General features: G+C 40.1%; 1 protein-coding gene across 1 annotated transcript; it reads right to left on the bottom strand.

Moving 5' to 3' along the window:
* Positions 1-15764: 15764 nt before the first annotated feature.
* LOC147891945 (putative glucan endo-1,3-beta-glucosidase A6) lies at positions 15765-17180 on the bottom strand. The gene has a single exon (XM_087388543.1). It carries the CDS (start codon positions 17178-17180, stop codon positions 15765-15767), a length of 1416 nt encoding a protein of 471 aa, XP_087244669.1.
* Positions 17181-24119: the final 6939 nt, after the last annotated feature.

The following is a 24119-nucleotide window of genomic DNA, read 5'->3' on the forward strand; positions in this document are numbered from 1 at the left end:
AGACAAAAGGTCTTGGATTACCTCATTGACAAAATATGTTCCTCTTTTTGACACAATTTCAATGGAGCATCCAAATCATGTAATGATATTTTTATACAATAACTTTGCTATGTGAGGGGGGGGGAGGGTGGTGTGGGGAGTGGAGGGGGGAAGAGGGCGGGAGGAGGAGGCAGAGTATGAGGGAAGGAGGACGTTGGAGGGCATGGTGGAGAAGCACCAGATGCTGGGCATCAGGTGAGAAGGATCCACCACCGTAGGCAGGCGTTGCCACCACAGGCAGGGCTACAAGTTGCATGGGGGGGGTTGTGAGGGGTGAAGCAATGGGGTGAGAGAGTTGAGGGGGAAGAGAGAGGTGAGGGGGGAAGAGAGAGAGAGAGAGAGAGAGAGAGAGAGAGAGAAGAGGTGAGAGGGGGATAGAGAGAGGTGAGGGGGGTTAGAGAGAGGTGAGGGGGGAGAAGATAGAGAGAGAGAGAGAGAGATGAGGTGAGGGGGAGGGAAGATAGAAGTGAGAGGGGTGGGGGTGGAAAGGGGGGGGGGATGGAGGGGTGGGGGTGGGGGTGGGGGTGGAGGGGGGGTGTGGGGGGAGTGTGGGTGGGGGTAGAGGGGTGGGGGTGGTGGTGATGGTGGAGGGGGGGGGGGTTGGGGGAAGGGTGAGGGGTGGTGGGGGTGTTGAGAAACCATGCTCAGCATCATGTGATCATATGTGCATAGCACTAACCCAATAGAGTGCTATAAAGGAAAGGGTTAGATGCCCTAACCCTAACCCTAAAGGGGTTTGTATATATTCTACAATTTCAACTAAATCTAGTGTACAGTTAGTCATTTGTGGTGTGCTCTCTAGTTGTGCCCCTCTCTCCTCATCTCCACTCTTCTCCTCTCCCCTCTTCATATTTTGTCATGGTATCAGAGCTCCCTTGCCTTCCGCTAATGCATTATGATCCTTGAGAGAGTGAGAGTGATCGAGACATTGAGAGATTGAGTGTCCCATTCACTTCCATAGAGTGATAGAAAATTTTTGTCATACAATTCTGTCCATGTGAGAGAAAGAGAGAGAGAGAGAGAGAGAGATTTATAAAGGTTTTGTGAGAGTGATAGAGAGTGTCTTCTTCTTGCTTGTGCGAAACATCTATTATGTGTTCTCTGTTCTTTGAGAGTTTAAAGGTTCTCTAAGGTCCTAAATGAGGAGTTTTGTAAAAGGTTTCCTGAGATCTGTACTAGCTCTCTCGACATAACAAATGATTTCCTTCGAGGTGAAGCTTTAGGAGCTGACTCTAAAGCCTTCTCCAACTACATCAGCTCGGCTCCAAATCATAATTAGCCTGAACTCTAATAGTAGCTGGCCCCTTTACAACCCACCAGCTTCAACCAATCTACAACAGCACCCAAGATGCTCCATCTCCAAATGCCGATGACCAGCAACATACGTTTGCATCGACCCTCCAACCTCCAAAGCTCCAAAGTGACATTGAATCAACCTCCAATGAAGTGCAACTCCTCATTTACAAGGACTCCATCACCAGTCTTCACAACCTGCAACATGGATCCATGGTCACCTCTGACTATGATGCCATCAACGAAAATAATTCTGTCAAAAGCAATCTTTTGAGATTTTGTCAGCATTGACATAGATTTCAATGGTTGGATCTCCATTTGCCACGTGGTAGGCTTATCCCTTGGGTGACCAACCGACATGTGGCACGACACGCTTTGTCCATATTAGCAATAAGTTGGATCGCGAACCTGATTGCTACAAGTTGGATTGCGAACTTGATTGGCACCACCCAAATCTCTTTGATGTAAACTTATTTGAAGAATACCTTCGTGCACCTCTATGCCTCAGAACCCATCCCAAAATTTCTATGCAGTTCCACGACGGCACAAATGGGAGGCCAACATACACACTTTTGGTGAGGATGGCACCATTAATTGGCCAATGATTGAGCCATACTCTGGTGTATAATGGAACATCCAAGGCACACTGATATGATCACTTCAATAGCATGAGACAAAACTACAAAACAACATTGACCACATCCTCTGACAAAGTGCTATCTTTTGCCAACCTTGGAATACATTCTAGAGGTCCTCGACCACATCAACCGCCATTCGCCTACACTGAGTTCCAATCCTAATGGATGGATCAATGCTCAAACTACAAGCAAACTCTATCAAAGAGTCATCTTCTTAGAAGCATGCCACATATCTTTGTTCGAACAAATGGTGGACACAGGCTTCCTGGAAATAGAGTAGAAATTATATGGTGCAAAGGCATTACAATGGGTTTGACTGGCACACCACAAGTTCCACAGCCACTTGCTTATGCGCATGGCGTCCAAACTCGGTGATAACAATAAGCCATAACCTAAGCATGGATAATAAAATGGATCCGTGAGTATGTTGACTCTGTGTTAACATGGATGTAAGTAGCATAGAATGTGTGTGTAGAGTAGCGGCAAGACTCCACTTGTACTTGCATAAGGCTAGGAATAATCTCTCTTAGGAATCCACCATGCATGTTCTACATGCAAGTTCTACATACGATTCCTACATGTAACATGCAAAATTGAAAGTTTTGCATATGATTCATACATGCAACTTCTATACGTGCATCCTAGATGCAAGTTCTACATATAGAAAGAGAAATTCTTGCAATTCCTACATGTAGAGAGATAAGCTCTCCAACTTGTAAAAATACCCCATAATGGAATGAATCCCACACTCTTTGGGGCATTATGTTGAGTTCTACTTTGGTGTTCCATGCAATCGTCTCCAAGTGTCCATGCTCCCTTGCACTCCATGTCTAAAAGCATATCCTAACCTTGCCTCCTACTCCCCTCTCCTCAACTCCTCTCCCTCTCCTCCTCCCTTCTCCTCTCTCTCCTCCACCCCCATGCTCTTACATTTTCTTCCTCTCCCACTCCTATGCTCCCCTTATACCCTTACCCTCTTAGATTAGTTCCTCAACCCTTGATCTCCATGATCTATTCAAGGAGATGAGTTCTCCACCATGTACTCTACTTTGAACCTTGGACCCTCCTCCTACCCCTGAAACCCCTTTTGAACCCTGGAACCTCTTTTGAACCTTGAAACCTCTTTTGAACTCTGAACCCTTAAACCTTCTTCTAACCCTTAAAATCTTTCTAAACTTTTGAACCCCTGATGGAGGCAAAAGCCTTCATTACCTCGACCATGATGATGCATGTTTCTTTAACGCAATGTTTGCTTCCCACACTTAAGCCTACGTCTCTCATCAGAATATGACCCGAGGTCCTAAGCTACACTTATACTACAAACGGCGACACTAATATATCTCTAGGTGATAAAAATTCTTGGAACCCTTGTTTGAAAGCCATAGGAAAGAGCCAACAACATGTAAGATTTAATATTTTCAACCGATCATTTAAATTTGTATGAAATGTAATTAATGTGATATGAAAGTAAGCATATCTAACAATGCCATAAATTTTGTTTATAAATTTTCCAACATGCTTTGATAATCATACTCTCACTATAATTGGGAGGATAAACTACCCAAGCAACAAAGGAGTTATAACAATGTATCACAATCCTATAAGTTACACGAATGCATTACACGAATGCATCACAATCTTAGTTCTACTAAACATTCAAGATAACATGTAGAATACCTATAAGACCTTGTGCCAAATCATGGGACTTGAGGCCTAAGCTTATTGTCCTTTGTAAACGCTCCCTTCAAAGCAATGCATGTGTCATGTGGGTGTCCGAAAAGATGCAATATCCGCCTTAACACTTGCCTCCTCTCCCTCGGAAAGGATCCATGGTGCCTTCAAGAGAACAATTCGAGAGGATGCTCTTGGGTTCTTGAACCACCCTCTTGGGTTGTAGAACCACTCTCTTGGGCCACAAGTGAGGCATCCTACCCATCTTGTGCAAGTCTTCTTGCACTCCACTTGTGTCTTTGTCATCAACCAATTGTGCCCAAATAGAAGCCCCCACATTCTTAAAGATATATATGGGATCCAAGAGATGCTTGATTTGTAACTTACCCCAATATGGAAGCTCGTGAAATATTGACATTCGTTCCATACCAAGAGGAGGCACCTTAGTATTAGCTCTCCAAGCCCAAATCCAACCACTTGCCTTCAACCAAGCGACCGGTGGATCAAGTTGACTTTCATGTGTAGGATGGTCAAGCGAAAGGCAGCATGACCTTCCTAAACCATCTTCCTCATATGTTTGGAGTGTCTTGCATTCAAAATATGACCACAAATAGGACAAGCATGGTACCCTTGTGTTTTAAATCCTACATATATGCATGCACAAAAAGGTCATTAGACATGCATAGATCACACCACAAAGCATAAAAGTATCAATAGGCATGCACAAGCACGTACCTACAAACTCCCCATATCCTAGATAGTCATGCATGGTCCACATCAAAATTCCTCTGATGGAAATGTCTGCCTCGTAGCTCTAGAAACATCAAAGAAACATACGCCCATCCATAGGGTCTAGAGCTCCTTGGTCAAGGGTGCCATGTACATGTCCATATTCTTGGCTTGGTACTTCCTTGGCATGAGTAGAGCAAGCATGAGGTGTCCCTTATTTATTGTTGGTGATGTTGGGATATTGTAATTCACCAAGAGTATGGGTCATGTTGACCAAGATGTCGAGCTTAGCTCGAAAGGGCTCACACCATCCATTGCGAGCCCAAGATGTAAATTGTGTGGCTCCCTTGCAAAGGCCGACCACATGTTGTCTATGTGCTTCCAAGCAACACAATTTGCAGAGATCCTCAAAGTGTCATCGGTGGACCGATGGGTAGCATGCCGTGTCATGAGCTACACTATATACTTTTATCTGAACATGTGTTGCATTCTAGGGATGATGGGAAAATGTCTCAAGACCTTCAGTGGGATCTTCTTACCTAGTAAATCTTGTCTATAGCAATGTGCCACACACTCTGGACAATTAACCGAATCCCCTCACCCAGTGCATCCTGTCTATAGCATTGTGCCCCACACTCTAGACAATTAAACAAATCTCCATACTCATGATGAAACAAAATGCAATCATTAGGGCAAGCGTGGATGGTGTCATAATCCATCCCAACCATTGTTAACATCTTTTTCGCTTCATCTCTAGAATTGGGTATGGTATTTGCGGCGAGCAACATCTTTTGGTGCAACCTATTGCAATTTGCATATCTAAGCAACCTTAAGAATGAGATACTAATTAAAACTATTAGAAACGAGATATTAAGAACGAGTTACTTTAAAACAATTAAAATCCAAACATGATCAAGGCTAAGACACTTGTGTCTGACCAGCCATACTTTTCCTACAAATTCAAGACCGAGAGGCAAGCTGGTAGTTTTTTCCTCCTGCACCATCATACAAGCATGTTGATATCAAATCTTGCACGATCTCATACATCTTTCTCCTCTCTTCTTAGTCACCTTCTCCTTTCTTCTGTTCTCCTTTCTCTCTTTCCCTCCATTCTTTCCACCCTCTTTTTCCTCTCTATTCTCCTTCTTTCTTTCTCTCCTCTTCTTTCGGCTCTCCTCCTCTCCTCTTTTCCTCGCTTTTGGCTATCTTTCTCTCATTCTTTCTCTCCTTTTTTCTTTCCCTCCTCTCTTATTTCCTCTTCTCCTCTCTTCTCTTATTCATTCTTCTTCCTTTCTTTCTCTTCTTTCTTTCTTCTTCCACTTCTTGTTCTCCTCCTCTTATTCTTCTTTCTTTCTTTCTTTCTTTCTTTCTTTCTTTCTCTCATTCTTTCTTTCTCTTTTCTTATTCCTCTTATTCCTCTATTTATATTTTGCTTCTTTCGGCTCTTTTCCTCTCTTTTGGCTCTCCCCTCTTCTTCTTCTTTATTTCCCTTTTCTCTTTTCTCCTTTTTTCCTCTTCTCTTATTCCCCTCTTTTTTTTCTATTCTCCCTCTTTTACACCTCTCTTATTCCTTCTTCTATACTTATACTCCCCTCTTCTCCTCACTTCTCTTAATCCCTCTTCTCCTCTTCTTTCTTTTCTTATTCTTCCCTTTTCTCCTCTTTTTATTCTCTTCTCCTCTTGTTTTCTCCTTCTTTCTTTTGTTTCTTTCTCCCTCTTCTTATCCTCTTCTTCTTTCCCTCTTTTCTATTCTCTCTCTTCTTATCCTCTTCTTCTTTCTCTCCTTTTTCTTTCTTCTTTTTTGTCTTCTTTCTCCTTGTTCTCTTCTTCTTTTCTCCTCTTCCCTCTTCTCTTTTCTTCTCTTTTTCTCTCCTCTTTTCCTTTCTTTTAGCTCTTCTTCTCTCCTCTCTTTCTCTCTTTTTCTCCACTCTCTTCCTCTCTTTCCCTCCTCTTTTTCCTCTTCTTTCCTCTCTTTCTCTCCTCTTTTCCTCTACTCCTTTCTTATTCTTCTATCTCTCCTCTTTCTTTTCCTTCTTTTCCATCTTCTTTCTCTTCCTCCTCTTCTTATTTCTCCTCTTTTCCTCTTGTCTTTTCTCCTCTTTCCCCCTCTCTCAGCTCTCTCTTCCTCCTCTCTTTCTCTCTTTCTCACTCGCCTCTTCTTATTCCTCTTCTCCTCTCTTCTTATCCCGCTTCTTCTTCCTTTTCTTTCTTTTCTTATTCCTCCCTTTTTATTCCTCTTCTTCTTCCTCTTCTTTCTTTTCTTATTCCTCCCTTCTTATTCCTCTTCTCCTCTTTTTATTCTCTTCTCCTCCTCTTTTCTTCATCTTTCTTCCTTCTTCCTTTTCTTCCTTTCTCCCTCTTCTCCCTCTTCTTATCCTCTTCTTATTTCCCTCTTGTTCTTCTTTGTCTCCTCTTTCTTTCTTATTTTCCGTCTTCTTTCTCCTCCTTCTCTTCCTCTTTTCTCCCCTTTCCCTCTTTTCCTCTTCCCTTTCCCTCTTTTCCTCTTCCCTTTCCCTCTTTCTCCTCTTCTCTTTTGGCTCTCCTTCTCTCCTCTCTTCCTCTCTTTTTCTCCACTCTCTACCTCTCTTTCCCTCCTCTTTTGTTCCTTATCTTGCTCTTTTCTTCCTTATCACTCTTCCTCTATTCTCTTCTCTACCCTCTTTTCTCCTCTTTCTTATTCCTCTCTTCTTTCTTTTCTTCCTACTTATTCTTCTCTTCTTATTCCTTTCTCCTCTCTTTTCCTCTCTCTTGGCTCTCTTCTTATTCCTCTTGTTTCCTCTCTTTGTCTTCTCTTTTTCTCTATTCCTCTCTTATTTTTCTTTCTCTCCCCTTTCTTTCTTCTTTTCCATCTTCTTTCTCCTCCTTCTCTTCTCTTATTCTCCTCTTTCCCTCTTCTCTTTTCTCCTCCTTTCTTCCTTCTTCCTTTTCTTTATTTCTCTCTTCCTCTCTTATTCTCCTTATTACTCTCTTCTTATTTTTGTCTTCCACGTTTCTATCTTTTGTCTTTTTCGCATTTTTGTCATATTCCTCTCTTCTTATTTCTCTCCTTTTGGCTCTCTTCCTCTCCTCTTTTCCTCTCTTTTGGCTCTCTTTCTCTCCTCTTTTTCTCTCTTTCGACTCTCTTTCTCTCCTCTCTTTCTCTTATTCCTCTCTTCTTATTTTCATTTTTTCGTGTTTTTCTCTTTCCATGTTTCCAATTTTCCCACTTTTTTGTGTTTTTCGTCTTTTCACTTTTCCCCTTTTCTACATTTTTGTCTTTTCATTTTTCCATATTTTCATCTTTTTGGTTTTCCACCTTTTCTCTCATTCCACCTATCCTCTCTTTCCATTCCTCATTCCTCTCATTCAAATTTGTTGCCATCCCTCTCTAAAGTATTTATTTATTCATTTTATTTTCTTTTTGCATTCAAGTATTTATTGTTTTTTTTGCTTCTTATTTGGTTTTGTGCTTGTGTTTGTTTAATTGTTTGTGTTTGTGTTTGTGTTTGTATTTGTCCAATCTCGTTAAATTAGCCATGTCGTCACGTCGCACATCCAGAGAGCAAACTCTTGGTGATCATGGGACTCCTTGTAGGAGGAGAGAGCATGGACTCTATAGTCCAAAAGACTTTGATTCCACTTGGCCAACTCCTCAGATGACTCGTTCCATTTTTGTCATTTCATTTTCCCATATTTTCATCTTTTTGGTTTTCCACCTTTTCTCTCATTCCACCTGTCCTCTCTTTCCATTCCTCATTCCTCTCATTCAAATTTTTTGTCATCCCTCTCTAAAGTATTTATTTATTCATTTTAAATTTTTTTGCATACAAGTATTTATTGTTTTTTCTACTTCTTATTTGGTTTTGTGCTTATATTTGTTTAATTGTTTGCGTTTGTGTTTGTGTTTGTGTTTGTATTTGTCCAATCTCATTAAATTAGCCATGTTGTCACGTCGCACGTCCAGAGAGCAAACTCTTGGTGATCCCATTGGGACTCCTTGTAGGAGGAGAGAGCGTGGACTCTATAGTCCAAAAGACTTTGATTCCACTTGGCCAACTCCTCAGAGGACTCAGGTAACTACCCCTTGGGAGTTTCCTTTGCTAAGATCCCATGGCTTCATTGAGAGTCCTGATGAGTTTGTTGCATCCATGAGCGACATGGAGGTAGAGAGATACTTTGATCTTCTCTCCTCCTAAAAGAGCTCCACTCTTCCCTCCTGTAGCCCCTAGCGGCAATAGATCAGGGCTATCGATGGTTGTTCCTATTAGACAGCCATCCCTTATTGCCTCTTCTAAGAGATCATCAATCAGGTGTTAGCGTAATAGGTCCAAAAGAGTAGGAGGGTTATGGATGTTGTGGTGGCATGGGAGATGTAGATGAGTTTGCACACTCCTAGCGATTCAAGTCTACCCATGTTCATGAGATGCAGTTCTAGTCTGGTCCCTTGCGCACCCCACTCACAGGTCACAGCACCCCCCACACCCCTCACTCCCCTACCAATCGCTCTGGTACCCCTTGCTCCACCCCTCACTCTAGCTCTGCTAGTCCCACTCTGTGCTCTAGCTCTACTATTCCCTCCAACATGCATCATAGAATCCCTAAGTCGCTAAACCCTAAACCCTCTTGGGTATGACTTTGAGTGAAATTACTTGCTTATGTGCATGGGAGAGCTCCTAAGGTCTCATAGATATGAGTTGAGAGAATCTGCTAAGTTGGGTAAGAACAAGCCAAGGTGGGTGGACCCAAAAGATTGAAATAAAGCAAAGAAGTAGTTCAATGAGAATCTAGATGTGTCAGCAAAGGCCAGCAAGGAGATGCCTAGAGACCATAGGTGCTTTCCACCTCGGGAGTAGCGGTAAAGTAGCTAACGATGCTAAGCCTTGGTTTAGGGAGATGGAGTGAGAAGGACATGAAATTAATTGGCAACAAGTGGTGGCGCATCATGTGAGTATACCCTAGTCCTTATCATTGTCATTTGAGTATCATCGTTGTCTTACAATCAATGCTCTTATCTTATTTTCTAACTTGTTTCATTCTTAGGGAGGCACCTTCGATCCATTTCAAGATCTAGACTTGGAGACTAGATCTGAAGCAGAAGAGGAGAGGCTTGTAAGCCTGGAGGAGGGCAAGGGATTAGTCCTACATAGAGAGTCCATAGACAAGGAGGGTGAGGAGGATGAGGAAAGTTTGGAAGAGGAGTAGTAGTAGTAGGATAGGACATTTTATCCTTTTGTATTTCGGCACTTTTGCCATTTGTAGCACAATACGTTTGACTTTTTAAACTTTGTAGCGCAATACTTTTGAGATTTTCCATTTTGAACATCGGCACTTTTGCCATTTTTGTAGCACACATCATTTTGTAGACCTCTTTTGTAACATTGTAACATGATTTTGTAGGCCCCTTTTGTAAATTTGTAACAAGATTCTAATGAAAAAAAAATTGTGGGTAGGATGGGACTAAAAGAAGTCCCATCTCGTCCCATTAATAAAAATATGCTCTATAAAATCATTGGTATATACTGACACTTATACCAAAATTGATAACACTCAGTTACCGATGCCCACACCCATGATGATATCCAACACATTCTTTGCAACGTGCACACTGATGGACACTCCGACACTTTTGACTTGGTTTTTAAAAAAATATTTGTATTTAGCATCGGTATACATGTCAGAAAGTGGCCCATGTCTTGTAGTGGTATAAGGGAAAGAGCACAAGCTGCATGTCTCCCCAATCCATTCCCTTAGATTTACACACATTATGGTCATCCTCTATCAGTGTCCCTCTGAATTTGGGAGCCTTGATAGTGGCCCTCACAAGAAGCTAGGGTATGGGTTCCATTAGTGGCAAATGGCTAAAGGAGGATAGGGAATGGTTACCATTAGTGGTAGATAGGTAAAGGAAGAATATACTCTTGAGGTTATGCAAAGAGAAGGACCTGAAGTTGCTTACAAGGTGAAGACAATGAACAAGATTGCGAGAGATGATGAGAACAAAGAATGAAAAAGGAAGAGGAACTAGATGGGGAAGCCACCAAGATAGGAAATACTTTTCTTAGTCTTAGTTGAGGTTCTTTTCTAGGGGAGACAAGTAGACTATATAGACCTTCTCATTAAGGACAGGTAGACTTAGTTGAGGTTCTTTTCTAGGGGAGGCAGGTAGACTATATAGACCTTCTCATTAAGGAATTTTCTTGATCTTGGTTGTGGATGGGAGAAGAAGCTGCAGTCCTTTTACTTGAACTAGAATTCATGAACAACACCCACTCAAAAGTGAGAGTCCCACTGTGATGACCAAAATTTGGTGAAACTATAGTCCAGTTACTTTGTCTCTTTGGGAAATGTGATAATCAAAGAGACAAAACATCTCAAGGGGTTCACCTCTAAAAATTTTAATGTATTACGTGCATTTAAAAAGAGGGGTATTTTAATCTCACTTTTGGGAAAATTTTAACAAGATTACAATAACAAGAGGGGTTTTTTAATTCAACTTTAGAAAAAAAATCTTTAGTGCATTAGTAAAGAGGGGTGGTTTTATTGGGGGGGAAATTTTAGTTGAGGGTTTTTTTAAATACCCTGTGAATGCACGTGATACCTAGGATTTCTTAGTGATGCACATCCTGAGCAAAACATTATCCGTAGCTAATGTCACTCACACACAACCAATGTCCCTTGCACATATCCCATATATCAAGGACACACAAGTTGTGTAAGATAAATGGAAAGAGTCCATTATGCAATGAGGTCAAGTTCTTTAGGTTATCAAAAAATACAAACTTAGCCATGAGGCACTTGTGCTTGTTTGATGCATAGAGGAGTCGTGAGTCCACAAGTCCATTACCTGACTATCAAGCCATCAAGACCTTGAATCCTCATGCTTCCTTGCAACCTATCTTACAATACCAGGACTCAAGCTTCAAGAATTGAGCCCCAATCCACTGAATCACATGGTATCAAATGGAATGGAACCATGTTGAATGTTTCCCTCTACATTGGAGATTCCATCTCACTTCCACTACTCTTCCCATATATTATAAGAAAAGTATAGGTGCTTATGGTGCAAACAACATCATCCGACAACACATAGTAATGATTATAAATTATCAAACTAAGATGATTATAAAGACTCATGTGAGTAGGCATGTTAATATTGTGAAGATAATTCTCTCCATTCTTTGATATAAAATTTAGACCCGAGTAAAGGCTGAGGGCCTTGGAAAGGGAGCTATATTCATAAGATTAGAAATAACAATTATTTTGATGTTGTATTTTTTTATTGCTATCTCAATGGCAATTTTGTATCAATGCTTATTTCACTTCTTTGCCTTTTTTATCTAGTTTTTTTAATGGTTAGGATTCTTTCTTTGTGGTTTAATGAATAAAAATAAGAATCTCCTATGATATATTAATGTTAGCTTTGCAAATATTATAATGAACTTTTGTCTTTGAAAATTGTTAGATTTGCAGATGTATTTGAGCACCTCAAGTGTAGAAAATCAATTTTAAAATCATTTCAATCACCTATGTAAGAAGATATTATGTGAATGTACATGATTTAATGGCACCATGCATAGACAACATCACATACCTAATAAGCATATTTGAGGCTATGCGCATTTTTGAACCACAAAAACATGTGGAAAAAAATGAGGAGGTATGAGCATGAGGATCATTCATACTTGCCTAGATCATCGACTTTGTGTGACATTTAAAATTTATTTCAATATGTGAATATTCTATTTCAAGGTGGTGAGTAGCCACATGAAAGGAGACATGTTGCATTACATTATCAATCACGCAATTAAATTGAAACTAGGAATCCCAAGAGTAGGATAATGTACCTAGAGAGAGAAATCATAAGCAAGACGATGCAATTCATGACATGATACATGCATATTATGATCTAAAGTGAAGAAATTAACATGAAGAGGAGTACATGGAGAGTAGGAAGAATTACACCCCATGAGTCCTTAAGAGGATTGATTAAGAGATGATGCAAATATAATGTTATAGATGGGATCCAACACATCTCATCTTCCTGTATTGAATCATAGGCTAACTATGTACGGTCTAACATAATTGTCTTTTTTATATGGAACCTTGGTCTAACATAAGACTTGTCTTATCGACATCAAACCTTGTTGTATTGTAATTAAGATTTGTTTAAACATGATAACCAAATCCAACATTTACATTTCTGTGTAAGTTGCTTTGTACATTACTTCCAAGGGACAACATGGTCCAAAATTCCATGAAAGAGGCAAAGTGAGTTCTTTGTAACTTTGGGCATGGCCTATAACTCCATCCATACTTGCACAAATGATTGTATTCTTATAAGCATGCCATATTCTATCCAACTGTGGAACACTACAGTATGGACAAGATACACAAGGAGATTGGATACCGATTAAGTACTGAAAAAATTTCCTATTATACATAGGCTAAAACACATGTTTCATTGCACTTAATTGGCCCAACTGATAGACTAGCATGCTCATAATCACTCAAAAAATGGCATCTTAAGAATTTTGGCTGATGGGAAAGAGCAAGTGACTAGACTTTTAATATGATCCTCACCATTTTCATTCTAGATTGGCTATGGATGGTGTTAAATATTCCTTTGGATACCAATCTAGTGCTTAGTTGTGATATTCGTAAACTATGAATATTCCTCCATGGCTTACTATAAATAAAGGACATCTCATGCTAGCCCTAATAGCTCCCGTTCATGCACAAGGTGAAGAAGATGGATGTGTATTTAACATTATTCATGGATAAGATTCAAGCCGTGCGGCATGAAACTTAGGTGTATGGTGGTATCTCATGATCCGTTAGTGAAAAAGACCTACAGTCATGGGGAATTTTGTTGTGGACCATGCATGGTTATCCCCAATTACATATTTTAATAGGTCTAATAGTGCAAGAATATTATATGGATGCAAGCTGCATGCACACACAAACACATTCCTCCCTTTACCACCATTTTTTCTGACCCTTTTCTCCCTATCTCTACTCTCGAGTATCAAGTCTATTTTGTGAAGATAGTTTGGAGAGTCGCTACTCTACACATTTTGGAAATTTTTTGTATGAAGGTATCTTTCTATGGATCGTCCCCACGACATCCATGCTTGATTTGGTGAGCTTGATATCTTATAAGTACGTTCAATGATGAAGGCAGGAGATTGATTGGTGGAATAGCATGATCTCAAGACACAAACACCCCCACATGGCATGCAAAGTATTTCTACCCTTCTTATTGGAAACATCTCAGATTTATCTATCTTTTGGATCCGATGCACATCTTTAAAAATGTTTCTAAAAGCTTGTAGAAGCATATGATAGGCGATAAGACAATCACAAGCAATGCGAGGACTTGAGAGTCATTGGAATAAGAGGAGCATGTGGGAAAGTGCGTGAATAGAAAGGTGAAGTTGCCAAAGGCACCATGTGTGTTTCAACATAGATTTTGTCAAAAGTGTCATTGCAAGCAAGAAAATCCCAATGATGTACAAACATCTTTAAAGGGGTTTTTATTGTCATTGACAAAAGACTAAGTGCTTTAAAGGCCCATGATTGGCACAAGATGTTATAGCACTTGGGGGTTACTTAATGGAGAAGGTTAGAATTGCCTTCAACAAGCTATGCTCTTTTGTGAGGTGTGTATCCCAAATTCATGATCCGCCATTAAAGTGCATTCATTTTCTTTAATATACATGTAACTTGCATATTTGAGTATTTTGAGGATATTTTAGGTCGATATTACCAAAGGAGATTGCAAAGTCATCAATTGAGCCAATGAGAATTTGGGCCAACAAAGCAACATGATTGATTGAGAAGCATTTCCAATAAGCATTTTCAAATACTTCTTGTTGTGCATCTAATGGCCTAGCATATGCAAGAATTGTGCTGAGTTGATGGATGTTCTTCTTGGGGGATTTCATGAAAGTGTTGAAACGACTTGTGAGGTAAAAGCCATGGGTGACAATGCAGCATGGAAAAGGTTGATTAGTACAAGAATAGATGCTTAATAATGTCACAAAGCTCCTCATGCAGTGGAATCCCTCTACACCTTGACTTTGTAATGATAAATATGATCTTAAGTCCAAGAGAATGTGCCATAAGGGAAAGGCATGTCTGAGAAACATGAGTGCTACATTAGACAAAAAGGTGAACACATTTTGTCTCTATAATTATGAGGGAATGGAGAAATAAATTGAAAGATAAAAAAAGGCAAACAAAAGACGAGAGATGTAGAAGAAGCCATCAAGGGATTGGGTATTCGAAATATTTACGTCTATTGCCAAGCAAATGCAAAATTGAATCGATTCAAGATCCAATTATAGAGGCCTATCAAATGGGAGAGAACATGAGTAGTAGGCAATGAGAAATTACCAAGATTTGTGATCTTCGTGTAACTAGCAGTCACCTCCTTTTATGGTTCTCATGATCAAAAGTTGGAATTAGCATTGCTTACTCACACAATACAAGACAACTAAGAGGAAAGGGATACCCATAGTGTTGCTTTCACCTGCACCTTCGTTGTACAACTATTACCCCAACTCTTCCCACCAATGGCCTAGTGACCTACACATATCTATGATGAATCTTCATCACCAAGCACCACATATATGGAACCAATTCCCCTTACACTGAAGACAATAATGAGCAATGAGTATTAAGACGAAGCCATAATGAAACCACATAGCCATGACTTTATTTTTAGAGAGAAGGGAGGTGATGGTGTAATTAGCCACAAGAGGATTGAGAATTTAAGTGACAACGTCCCAACCTCCCTTTAAAAAATACACTAAGTGACGAGTGTTCACCGAAACATTTTTCTCAACAAATCACAAAACTCAAGCTGAAATTTTTGAAGGTTGATCTTGAGCATTTGCAGATTTTAAAGCTAAAATACAACTAAGTTGCCTAAAGTTTTGCAGATTTTGAAAAAATAAATTTTAGAGATGAGAGTGAAGGTATCTTAAAAGTGGTAGGTTCATTGTATATAGTTCAAAAGTTTTTTGTGAACGCTTGGTTGAGTGGAAATATGGGAAAAATAATCGATGAATTATTGAAAAGCTTGATATTACCAGAGCATACATTTGTACAAAGGTCCGCTAAACAAGCTCCATCCGCATCCCTTCATTGCAGATGCAACTAATTTGCACCACCTTCCTTTTATTGACGCCTTGTTTACTCCTTAATCTCTGTACTCGAATGTGCACCCCTCGTAGCCTTGGCACAGTAAGAGAAAACGAAAGAATGTGATCAACTTAAACCAGTTATGGGAGCCCCTTGGACGCAATTACCCATCACGACGGAAAGAATGATCAAAAGATTCGGAAAAGAATTAACGCGCACTGAAGCTGCAAATATCGCACAAATCGATTCTCATCGTATAGGACTTTTATCTCATTTTGAACGTCTTAAACGAGGAGAACGATTCGTACTTGGATTCACTCGCGTAAGAATTGCGGCTCCATCAAATGTACAGGTTCCGCCCAAGTGCTTAGTTCTTTGCCAGTAACTGTTGAAGACGTAGGAAGCGTGAGCTTGCAGAGAGTTCGGCTGGAAACATGCCTTGCCGGGCTCAATAGGCGCACAATCTGCACCTCCGAAACTGCAAGCAACTTCCATAGCTTCCCGCACTAGATTCTCGTCCATCGAGGAGTTCGCCACACACCATGTGGAGGGCAGCTTAGCAGGAAAAGAAGGGACAACGTCAGAAGAGTGGAAAGGAGTAGAATGGGAAACCGAGGGGGCCGAATGAGGCGCATAACTGTTTCTTTTATGTTGAGGAACGGAGGGAGAAGGCGTTGGTGAGACTGAGTTTGGGCCTGTATATTGCGGAACAGATGGAGAAGGCGTTGGTGATACTGAATTTGGATTGTTTGGGCCTGGAGTTGGCAGAACAGGAAGCTGACCGACCTGTGAGAATGTCTCTTCGTTTGCCATTTCGCTTCCAGTATCGAGCTCGTATTTAAGAGAGCGAGCTGGTGAGCAGAAGAGTCCCCAATTGCGTTCCATACAAGCTAAAGAACTGGATTTTTCGCTCTCATCAAAGGAGGAGAAGATGTGAGACGGGATGCGCGTTCCTAGTCCCCTGAGTGTGCCCCGTTGGACTTTTGCCCGCAAGCTTCGCTTGTAAGCAGCTGCATTTGGCAAACTGTCGGTCTGCTGATCGAGATTGCCGTTGGAAGACCAGTCTGTTGAACTGATGGCTATCCCAGGATGAGGTCGATATCCCAGAGCTTCCTTGGCAAGAGCTTCCTTGGCAACAATGGCAGCGTCGAGCTTAGCAGACATCACATCTCTGTATTTGTAATCGTCGTCCTCTGCAACTACTAACTGCTCTGCTGCAAATTGAACATAGTCAATGGGAATTTCGTGTGAATTGGCCGATGCCCGAACGAAGAAGGGATGTATGACGTTGACAGGCATGTAGGAAATGGTATACCACAGGAAATGGCAAATGGGCTTGATGATAAGTGTGGCAATGTCCCTGCTAAAACTCGAGGCCGCTGGTGGAAAGGCATTGTCGAGCGCATGCATAGCCATTGAGGTAGTAACCTTGACCGTGTTAGTGAGATTGCAAGTCGATCTGTATACATTCTTCAGTATGTTAAGATGAATCCAATCGCGGGCGGTAACGGGTTGGCTGGGGAGGCGTGGGATCTGAGGATGGGGGGCGCCAACGACCGACAGGGAATGAGGTGGAGGATGAAGCGTCCTAGCTGCAGAAGAGGAGGAGCAGCAGAGGGAGAAGATTATGAAAGGTAAGAAGAAGAAGAGCTGGCTGAGGAAGCACATGAGCAGAGAGGAGGCCATACGGAAAGCTAGGAGAAGAAAATGAAGCAAACGCAAAGAAGGCTCGAAAAGGAGTTTTAAATAAAACTGCGTGTATGGGAAGAGAGCTCGTGAATGATTCCAAGTGTTAAGAGGAAAATTATAGAATTTGATAGACACAGAGATGAAGGATAGCAAAGCATCATGATAGTGTTGTTGGAGTGGGCTGGTTGCCCTCGAGTGCCAAGCGCACGCTACAATGTTCACTCCATTGCTGCATTGCTAATAATTAAAAGCCTGCTTGCAAATCGAAGCTCACGTCTCAAGACGCAAGGAGAGATCACGACAGCGATGTCCTGTTAGTGGTATCTATCATCTGGCATGCATTCAGTTGATAATAAACAAGAAGGGAGACCAATAGTACACTGAAGAAACAACAGAGCAGCTGAGCGAAGGCTCGAAAACGGGTTAAAACCTATAAACAAAAACTGCGTTGATGGGAAGAAGAGCTCGTGACTGTTGGAAGAAAACTGACAGAATGGAAAGATATATAAAAAGAAAAAGCATGGGGATTCTTCATGATGGCGATGTTGGAGTGGGCTGGTTGAGTGCCAAGAGCACGCTACAAAGTGCATTGTGCAGTCCGGCTAATTTCTAAAAGCCTGGCCTACAAATTGCAGCTCATGTCTCAAGAGTCAAGGAGTCAGTAGTGGGTTACTCTGGGAGGTCCTGTAAGTGCCATGCATGCAATTTATAATAACAAGGAGGGAGACGAATAGTACAGTGAGGAGGTGATTGATCATTGCGATATTAGTAGATTTACCCGTTCCTAGTTCCATGCATGCAATTGATAATAACAAGAAAGGAGAGACTAATAGGAAAGTGAAGGAGAGATTGATATATTATTTGTAGATTTGCCCGTTACTAACACGTCCCTTGAGGCTCAGGAAAAACCGTAGCTCCATGCCTGCCACCCAGAGTGGACTGTTGAATCACAGACTTTTTCGGTGCCAGCCCCAGTGGACTGTTGATTCTCTCAGACTTTCCATCACCCGTCGCTGGACCTTAAAAGAACAAAGCAAAAGGAAATTTGAGCCACTCATGCCTAGTTCTATTAATTACAAATACTTGAGAGCCGCCACCCTAGGCTTGTCGCATGGCTGCCTATGGTTTCTCTTTTTTTGGTTCGCTCATAAGTATCTTGTCATGCCACTCGCAGGCTTCAATGCAAGTTGGAGGTTCGCTCCCAGGGCTGCAGTTGACATTAATACCTTGGGGCAACGTCTCCATTCTACATCTCATCTCCCCACTACTTTCTTTTTGCCTTTTTCCCACAAAAACTTTTTCCCCCTAAAACACATTGTTCATGTAGCTTTTTTACATCTCTACGTGTTCATGAAAACTGTTTCATCAAACTTTTTCCCCAAAACAAAAAATATTTCCTATGCTTTCCCCAAAATTTTGTTCCCAAAAAACTCTTCCCCCAAAACTTAACATATGAATGAGACCACATAAATTTTGAAGGTTTTGTGACCATGACAGAAAAAAATATCATTGTCAAAATATATTATTTTGCAATTCACATATCATTATGCCTTGGTTTTTATGAATCCTACCCCCAACCGCCCCGCCCCTCAACCCCCCCACCACCCCTCTTCCAAAAAACAAAAAGAAGATGGAGTCATGAACATATTTATGGAGTTGTAACAAAATATTTACAATGATCTTATAGTTGTCATCATCTAGATATGTCATATATACCATATAATTTTTTATATGTCCCACATACCTATAAATGTGGGTCTTTCGCAGAATGGTTCCTAGGTACTACTCTAATGTGTGTACATAACTAACAACCATTGATAAAACACTATGTCTTGCATGATCATAGTGCAGATAGGTGCTCAGTCAAGATGGACTAAGATGTGGAAAAGGCAAACCCCCATCTCGTGCTTGTTTCACAGGTAGACTATCAGTTGTATGCATGTTAAGGTAGTACAAATAGTTATGTCCAAGACTTCAACAACTAAGTAGGGAGTGCAAAGTTGAAAGGATAGGGTAATGAGAAATTAAAAAAGGACAAAAGGACTGGCACTTATGTGCACATAAAGACAATACAAGCCAATTGGCAGTTATTCTTCATGCTCTGATTGCTTCTTGGAGCCTTTCTCATTTGAATCTCTCTCTCTCTCTCTCTCTCTCTATATATATATATATACTTCTTCACTAAAAATGATGGATTTACAAGACAACTAATTGAAACTTTTGTAGAGAGCAGTTATTTCTAGAGTATGGAGCAATCTTGGTTCCGTGAAGCAACCTAAGTTATTTGATGAGTGAACATGCTTCCATTCCATTTGATAGCATGTGAGTGAGTGGATTGAGGATCAATTCTTGAATCTTAGTTCTAGGATTGTAAGATGGGTAGCAAGGAAGCATGAGGAGTCTAGGTCTTCATTCCATTCCATTCCCATTTGATACCATGTGATTCAGTGGATTGGGGCTCAATTCTTGAAGCTTGAGTCCTAGTATTGTAAGATAGGTTGCAAGGAAGCATGAGGACTCAAGGTCTTGATGGGTTGATAGTGAGGTAGTGGAGTTGTGGACTCACAACTCCTCTATGCATCAAACAAGCGCAAGTGCCTCAAGGTTTAGTTCGTATTGTTTGGTAACCTAAAGAACTTGGCCTCATTGCATAATGGACTCTTTCCATTTATCTTACGTAGTGTGTGTCCTTGATATATGGGCTATGTGCAAGGGACATTGGTTGTGTGTGAGTGACATTGGCTATGGGATAATATTTTGTCTCTTTGATTATCACATTTCCCAAAGAGAGAATGTAACTAGACTATAGTTCCACTAAATCTTGGTGATCACAGTGGGACTCTCACTTTTGAGTGGGTGTTGTTCATGAATTGTAGTTCAAGTAAAAGGAGTGCCCCTTCTTCTCCCATCCACAACCAAAATCAAGTCAAGTCCTTAATGAGAAGATCTATGGAGTCTACCTATCTCCCCTATAAAAGAACCTCAACTAAGACTAAGAAAAGTCTTTCCTATCTTGGTGGCTTTCCCATCTAGTCTCTCTTCCTTTTCCTTGTTATCATCACATCTCGCCATCTTGCTCACTGTCTTCACCTTGTAAGCAACTTCAGGTCCTTCTCTTTGCATAACCTCAAGAGTCTATTCCTAACGGAACCCATACCCTGTCCTCCTTTAGCTATCTGCCACTAATGGAACCCATACCCTAGCTGGGTGTGCAATTGGATCAAACAATGTAAGTTTGGCCTAAATGTGCACTTGTCCAAGAGGACTTTGTTGTGACTTATGACATTACTTCTTGCCCCTAATCAGCCCCTTCCTAGTGATTAGCAAGTTTCTCTATAATGAACACCAGTACACCCCACGAGCCACACATCTATACAAAAAACCAATTGAGCCAAGAAGAACAAGTATTGTGTAAACAAAGAAAGGCAACCACTTGAACTAGGCTTCAACAAGATTGAGCCCCAAATAGTGGTTCCCAACAAATAAAAGAGAAAAAAGATGATTTGGAAAAATATTAGGCAATCTTGACCCCCCCCCCCCCCCCAAAAAAAAACTATTAGGCATCCTTGATTTGTTGGGAACAGTATTTGGGGCATGGGGAGACATTCCCCCAAAAAAATTTTGAAAAAAAATGGCCAGGTCACGCCTGCTCATACCTAGGGCCATCTGGCCATTTTTTTTCAAAATTTTTTTAGGGGAATGTCTCCCCATGCCCCAAATACTACTCCCCAATAGTATTTGGGGCATGGAAAGACATTCCTCCGAAAAAAAATTGAAAAAATTTGGCTAGATGGCCCTAGGTGTAAGTAGGCCCAACTTTTGGCCAGAGGGGTTCCTGTCTGGCCAAAAGTCATGCCTGCTCAGACCTGGGGCCATCTGGCCATTTTTTTTCAAAAAATCTTTGGGGGAATGTCTAGATCCATGCCCCAAATATTGGTTCCCAATAAATCAAGGATGCCTAATAGTTTTCTTTTTTTTTTTAGGGGGGGAATCAAGATTGCCTTATATTTTTCCAAATCATCTTTTTTATCTTTTATTTGTTGGGCTTATGCTTACATGTAGGTGCAATTGATTTGATCTAGCAAGTTCTCTTTTTTTTTTTTTACACTCGAAAAAAACACCCCTGTTTGGATGCCCATATCTTCTAAATGATGCAAGATATGAAAATAATTCATAGTTAACTTTTAACAGTCTTTTAATTCCCCACAACTTTTATCATCATCTCTTTCTGCCCAAACTCGCCATCTAAGGCTTTAAATTTGCATTTAGAACTGAACATGCAAATCCAAGCCAAGAAAACACTTTAGAGTGCCTTTTTTACATCTTCGAGCCATTATTTGCCCATCTGAATGGTTGAACCATGTAAGTCACAAAGTATCAAAGTTGTAGCTTGGTGTAAAATCTACAACTCTCTCTTACAGACTTTTCCCAAAATCAATCATCTTCTCAAAGGTATTTGCCTTTCCAAAGCGCTCACTCTCAATATGTTGATGAAATTGTGAAAACAAATCATGGAAGCGAAAATACAGTGCAATGACCTATGCCCTCACAATGGCTACTCACAAAAAGTACACATATTATACTCTACAAGGTTGATCTAGAAATTCTATTCATGGTTTATATATGTCCCATGCACATCTCTTTCACTTTTGCATGCATATGCATATTATACTCCAAGATTGATCTATTAGATAAATTCAATCATATTTATTTCTTATGTATTATGTCCTTCTCTAGTTATTGTTTTAGTGTTTACATTAAAACCAATAAGAACAAATGTCACTCTTAAACTTTTAGAGACAATTTGTCATTACAGATAATTGTTACCTTATACAGGAATCATCGATATTATACATATGTATGCCCCTAATAATCTCATTGTACCTTAATTCAATAGCATGGATATGCATGGACATGTTCTATGCTTATGGTACAATTGATCTACAAGTGTTGCTTCTTTTAGATGCTCAAATACTTTTACTTTTGGATGCCAAACATTAGGATATGATATGGATATCATTCCTTGAGTCTTGATGGATATGTTAACTTTGAACCTTCAAAAGCTTTCCACTTCTTTTAATAAAGAAAATTGAACATTTTTTTCCCACCCTTGTCATGTCCTGTCTTCTTACTGAATCTTTGCATGCTTGATTTCCACATAATTTAAATTTAAAAATGATGCATTGTGTTTATTACATCCAAATTTTTGGTACATTTGAAGAAGATCTTTTAAAAAATGTTATATAATTGACAAAAATTATAAAAGCAAAGTTTTTAAATACACATTCAATTATAATATCCCCTCTAACTTATATTATTCATGAGTCAAAGTTATTAATTGAATAAAAAATCAATCTAGCTCTAAATATAAGCAATGCCTAAGAGTAGAACCTTCCCAAAATGTTACTTGGAGTATTCCATCAAAGCATGTATTACTTGGGGGTTCAAGTTGCCAACTCCCATTCTATGTAAATAATAAATACAAGTGATCACATGCAATTATGTTTGATTGTTTTCAAATGGGATGTAATGTCCAAGAAGTAAATATAACTTCCAAATAGCTACATACATATTTCATATACACAACATAATACATGTTAAGTTGTCTCATCCATGCATGAGGTGGTGTATTTTGGCACCATTGGGATTTATTAAGTAAATAAAGACTCATATCTAACTCAACCTACATAATCTTTAAAAGTAGTACATTTTCAAAGACCATATACCCATTGATTTAAAATCCCAAACACAACACGTACATCTATACATCATCCACAAGATCCCAAAGACAACCTACAACCTAATAAAGGAATTCATTCTAAAGGAATCCATGCCCCATCAGTTGTTTTCAAGACTTACATCTACACCTCAACAAGATCCCACAAACAACCTAGCTAGTCTCATCCATGCACAACCTATTGTTCTTCATCACTGATTCATGTAGTAATTCAAAGTTGTCCTAGCTAACTAAATACAACAATTAACCTAAAGTGATACATTCTGAAAGAATTAATATGATAATTTACAGAACAAAGTATAGATATCCAATGTGGTATAAAAAATTTCTTGGTATATTCAATCAAATCATTTTTAGCCAATGTACATGAATGCTTCCATTCAATGAAAGATAGTATTACATCCATGTGCCTTTCCAATAACTTCTTGATCTATAAAAGAAAATAATAATCATTGTAAGGCATGCCCCATTGTGGTTGTGAATTCACTTCTCATAGATATTGTAGTAGCGGTGCTTGGCATGTCCCTAAATGATCAATTTTGATGCATCCTGACATTTGCAATAAGTAAATCATTAGTATTTCTTTAAAATCATTAACTTAGTAATAGAAATCAGAATATCTACAAAATAACTTCAAATCAAACAAAGCCTAGGAATCAAATCAATTCTTTATTACGTCCACTACATCATGATCCATAGGAATCCATTTACTTTTCTCTCTCTCTCTCTCTCTCTCTCTCTCTCTCTCTCTCTCACACACACACACACACACAGAGCATGGGAATCCATCTCTCTCTCTCTCTCTCTCTCTCTCTCTCTCTCTCTCTCTCTCTCTCTCTCATACACACACACACAATACACGGGAATCCATCTCTCTCTCTCTCTCTCTCTCTCTCTCTCTCTCTCTCTCCACAACATAGTCCTCTTACCCTCGCTCCCATACAAGCCCCTTTTGAGCAATCCCAAAATGAAGTACTCCTTCAAAATGTGTCTTACATCTAGTCTAGGGGAAGAGGAGCACTTCATAAATATGGAAAGAATGGGAGAAAGAAAAGAGGAAGAGATTGAGAGGACAAAGCTAAGAGCAAGAAGAGGTTGTGAGGATGTTGAGAGGAGGCTAAGGATATTGAGAGGGGGAGGATGAGTGGAGGTTGAGAGGAGGAAGTTGAGAGGAGGATGAGAGGAGGAAGAGGTCGAGA

The sequence above is a fragment of the Dipteris shenzhenensis genome, chromosome 17 (genome assembly GCF_047967505.1).
Source record: "Dipteris shenzhenensis isolate YYH24624 ecotype China chromosome 17, Dip_SZ_1.0, whole genome shotgun sequence".
Classification (NCBI taxonomy): domain Eukaryota; kingdom Viridiplantae; phylum Streptophyta; class Polypodiopsida; order Gleicheniales; family Dipteridaceae; genus Dipteris; species Dipteris shenzhenensis.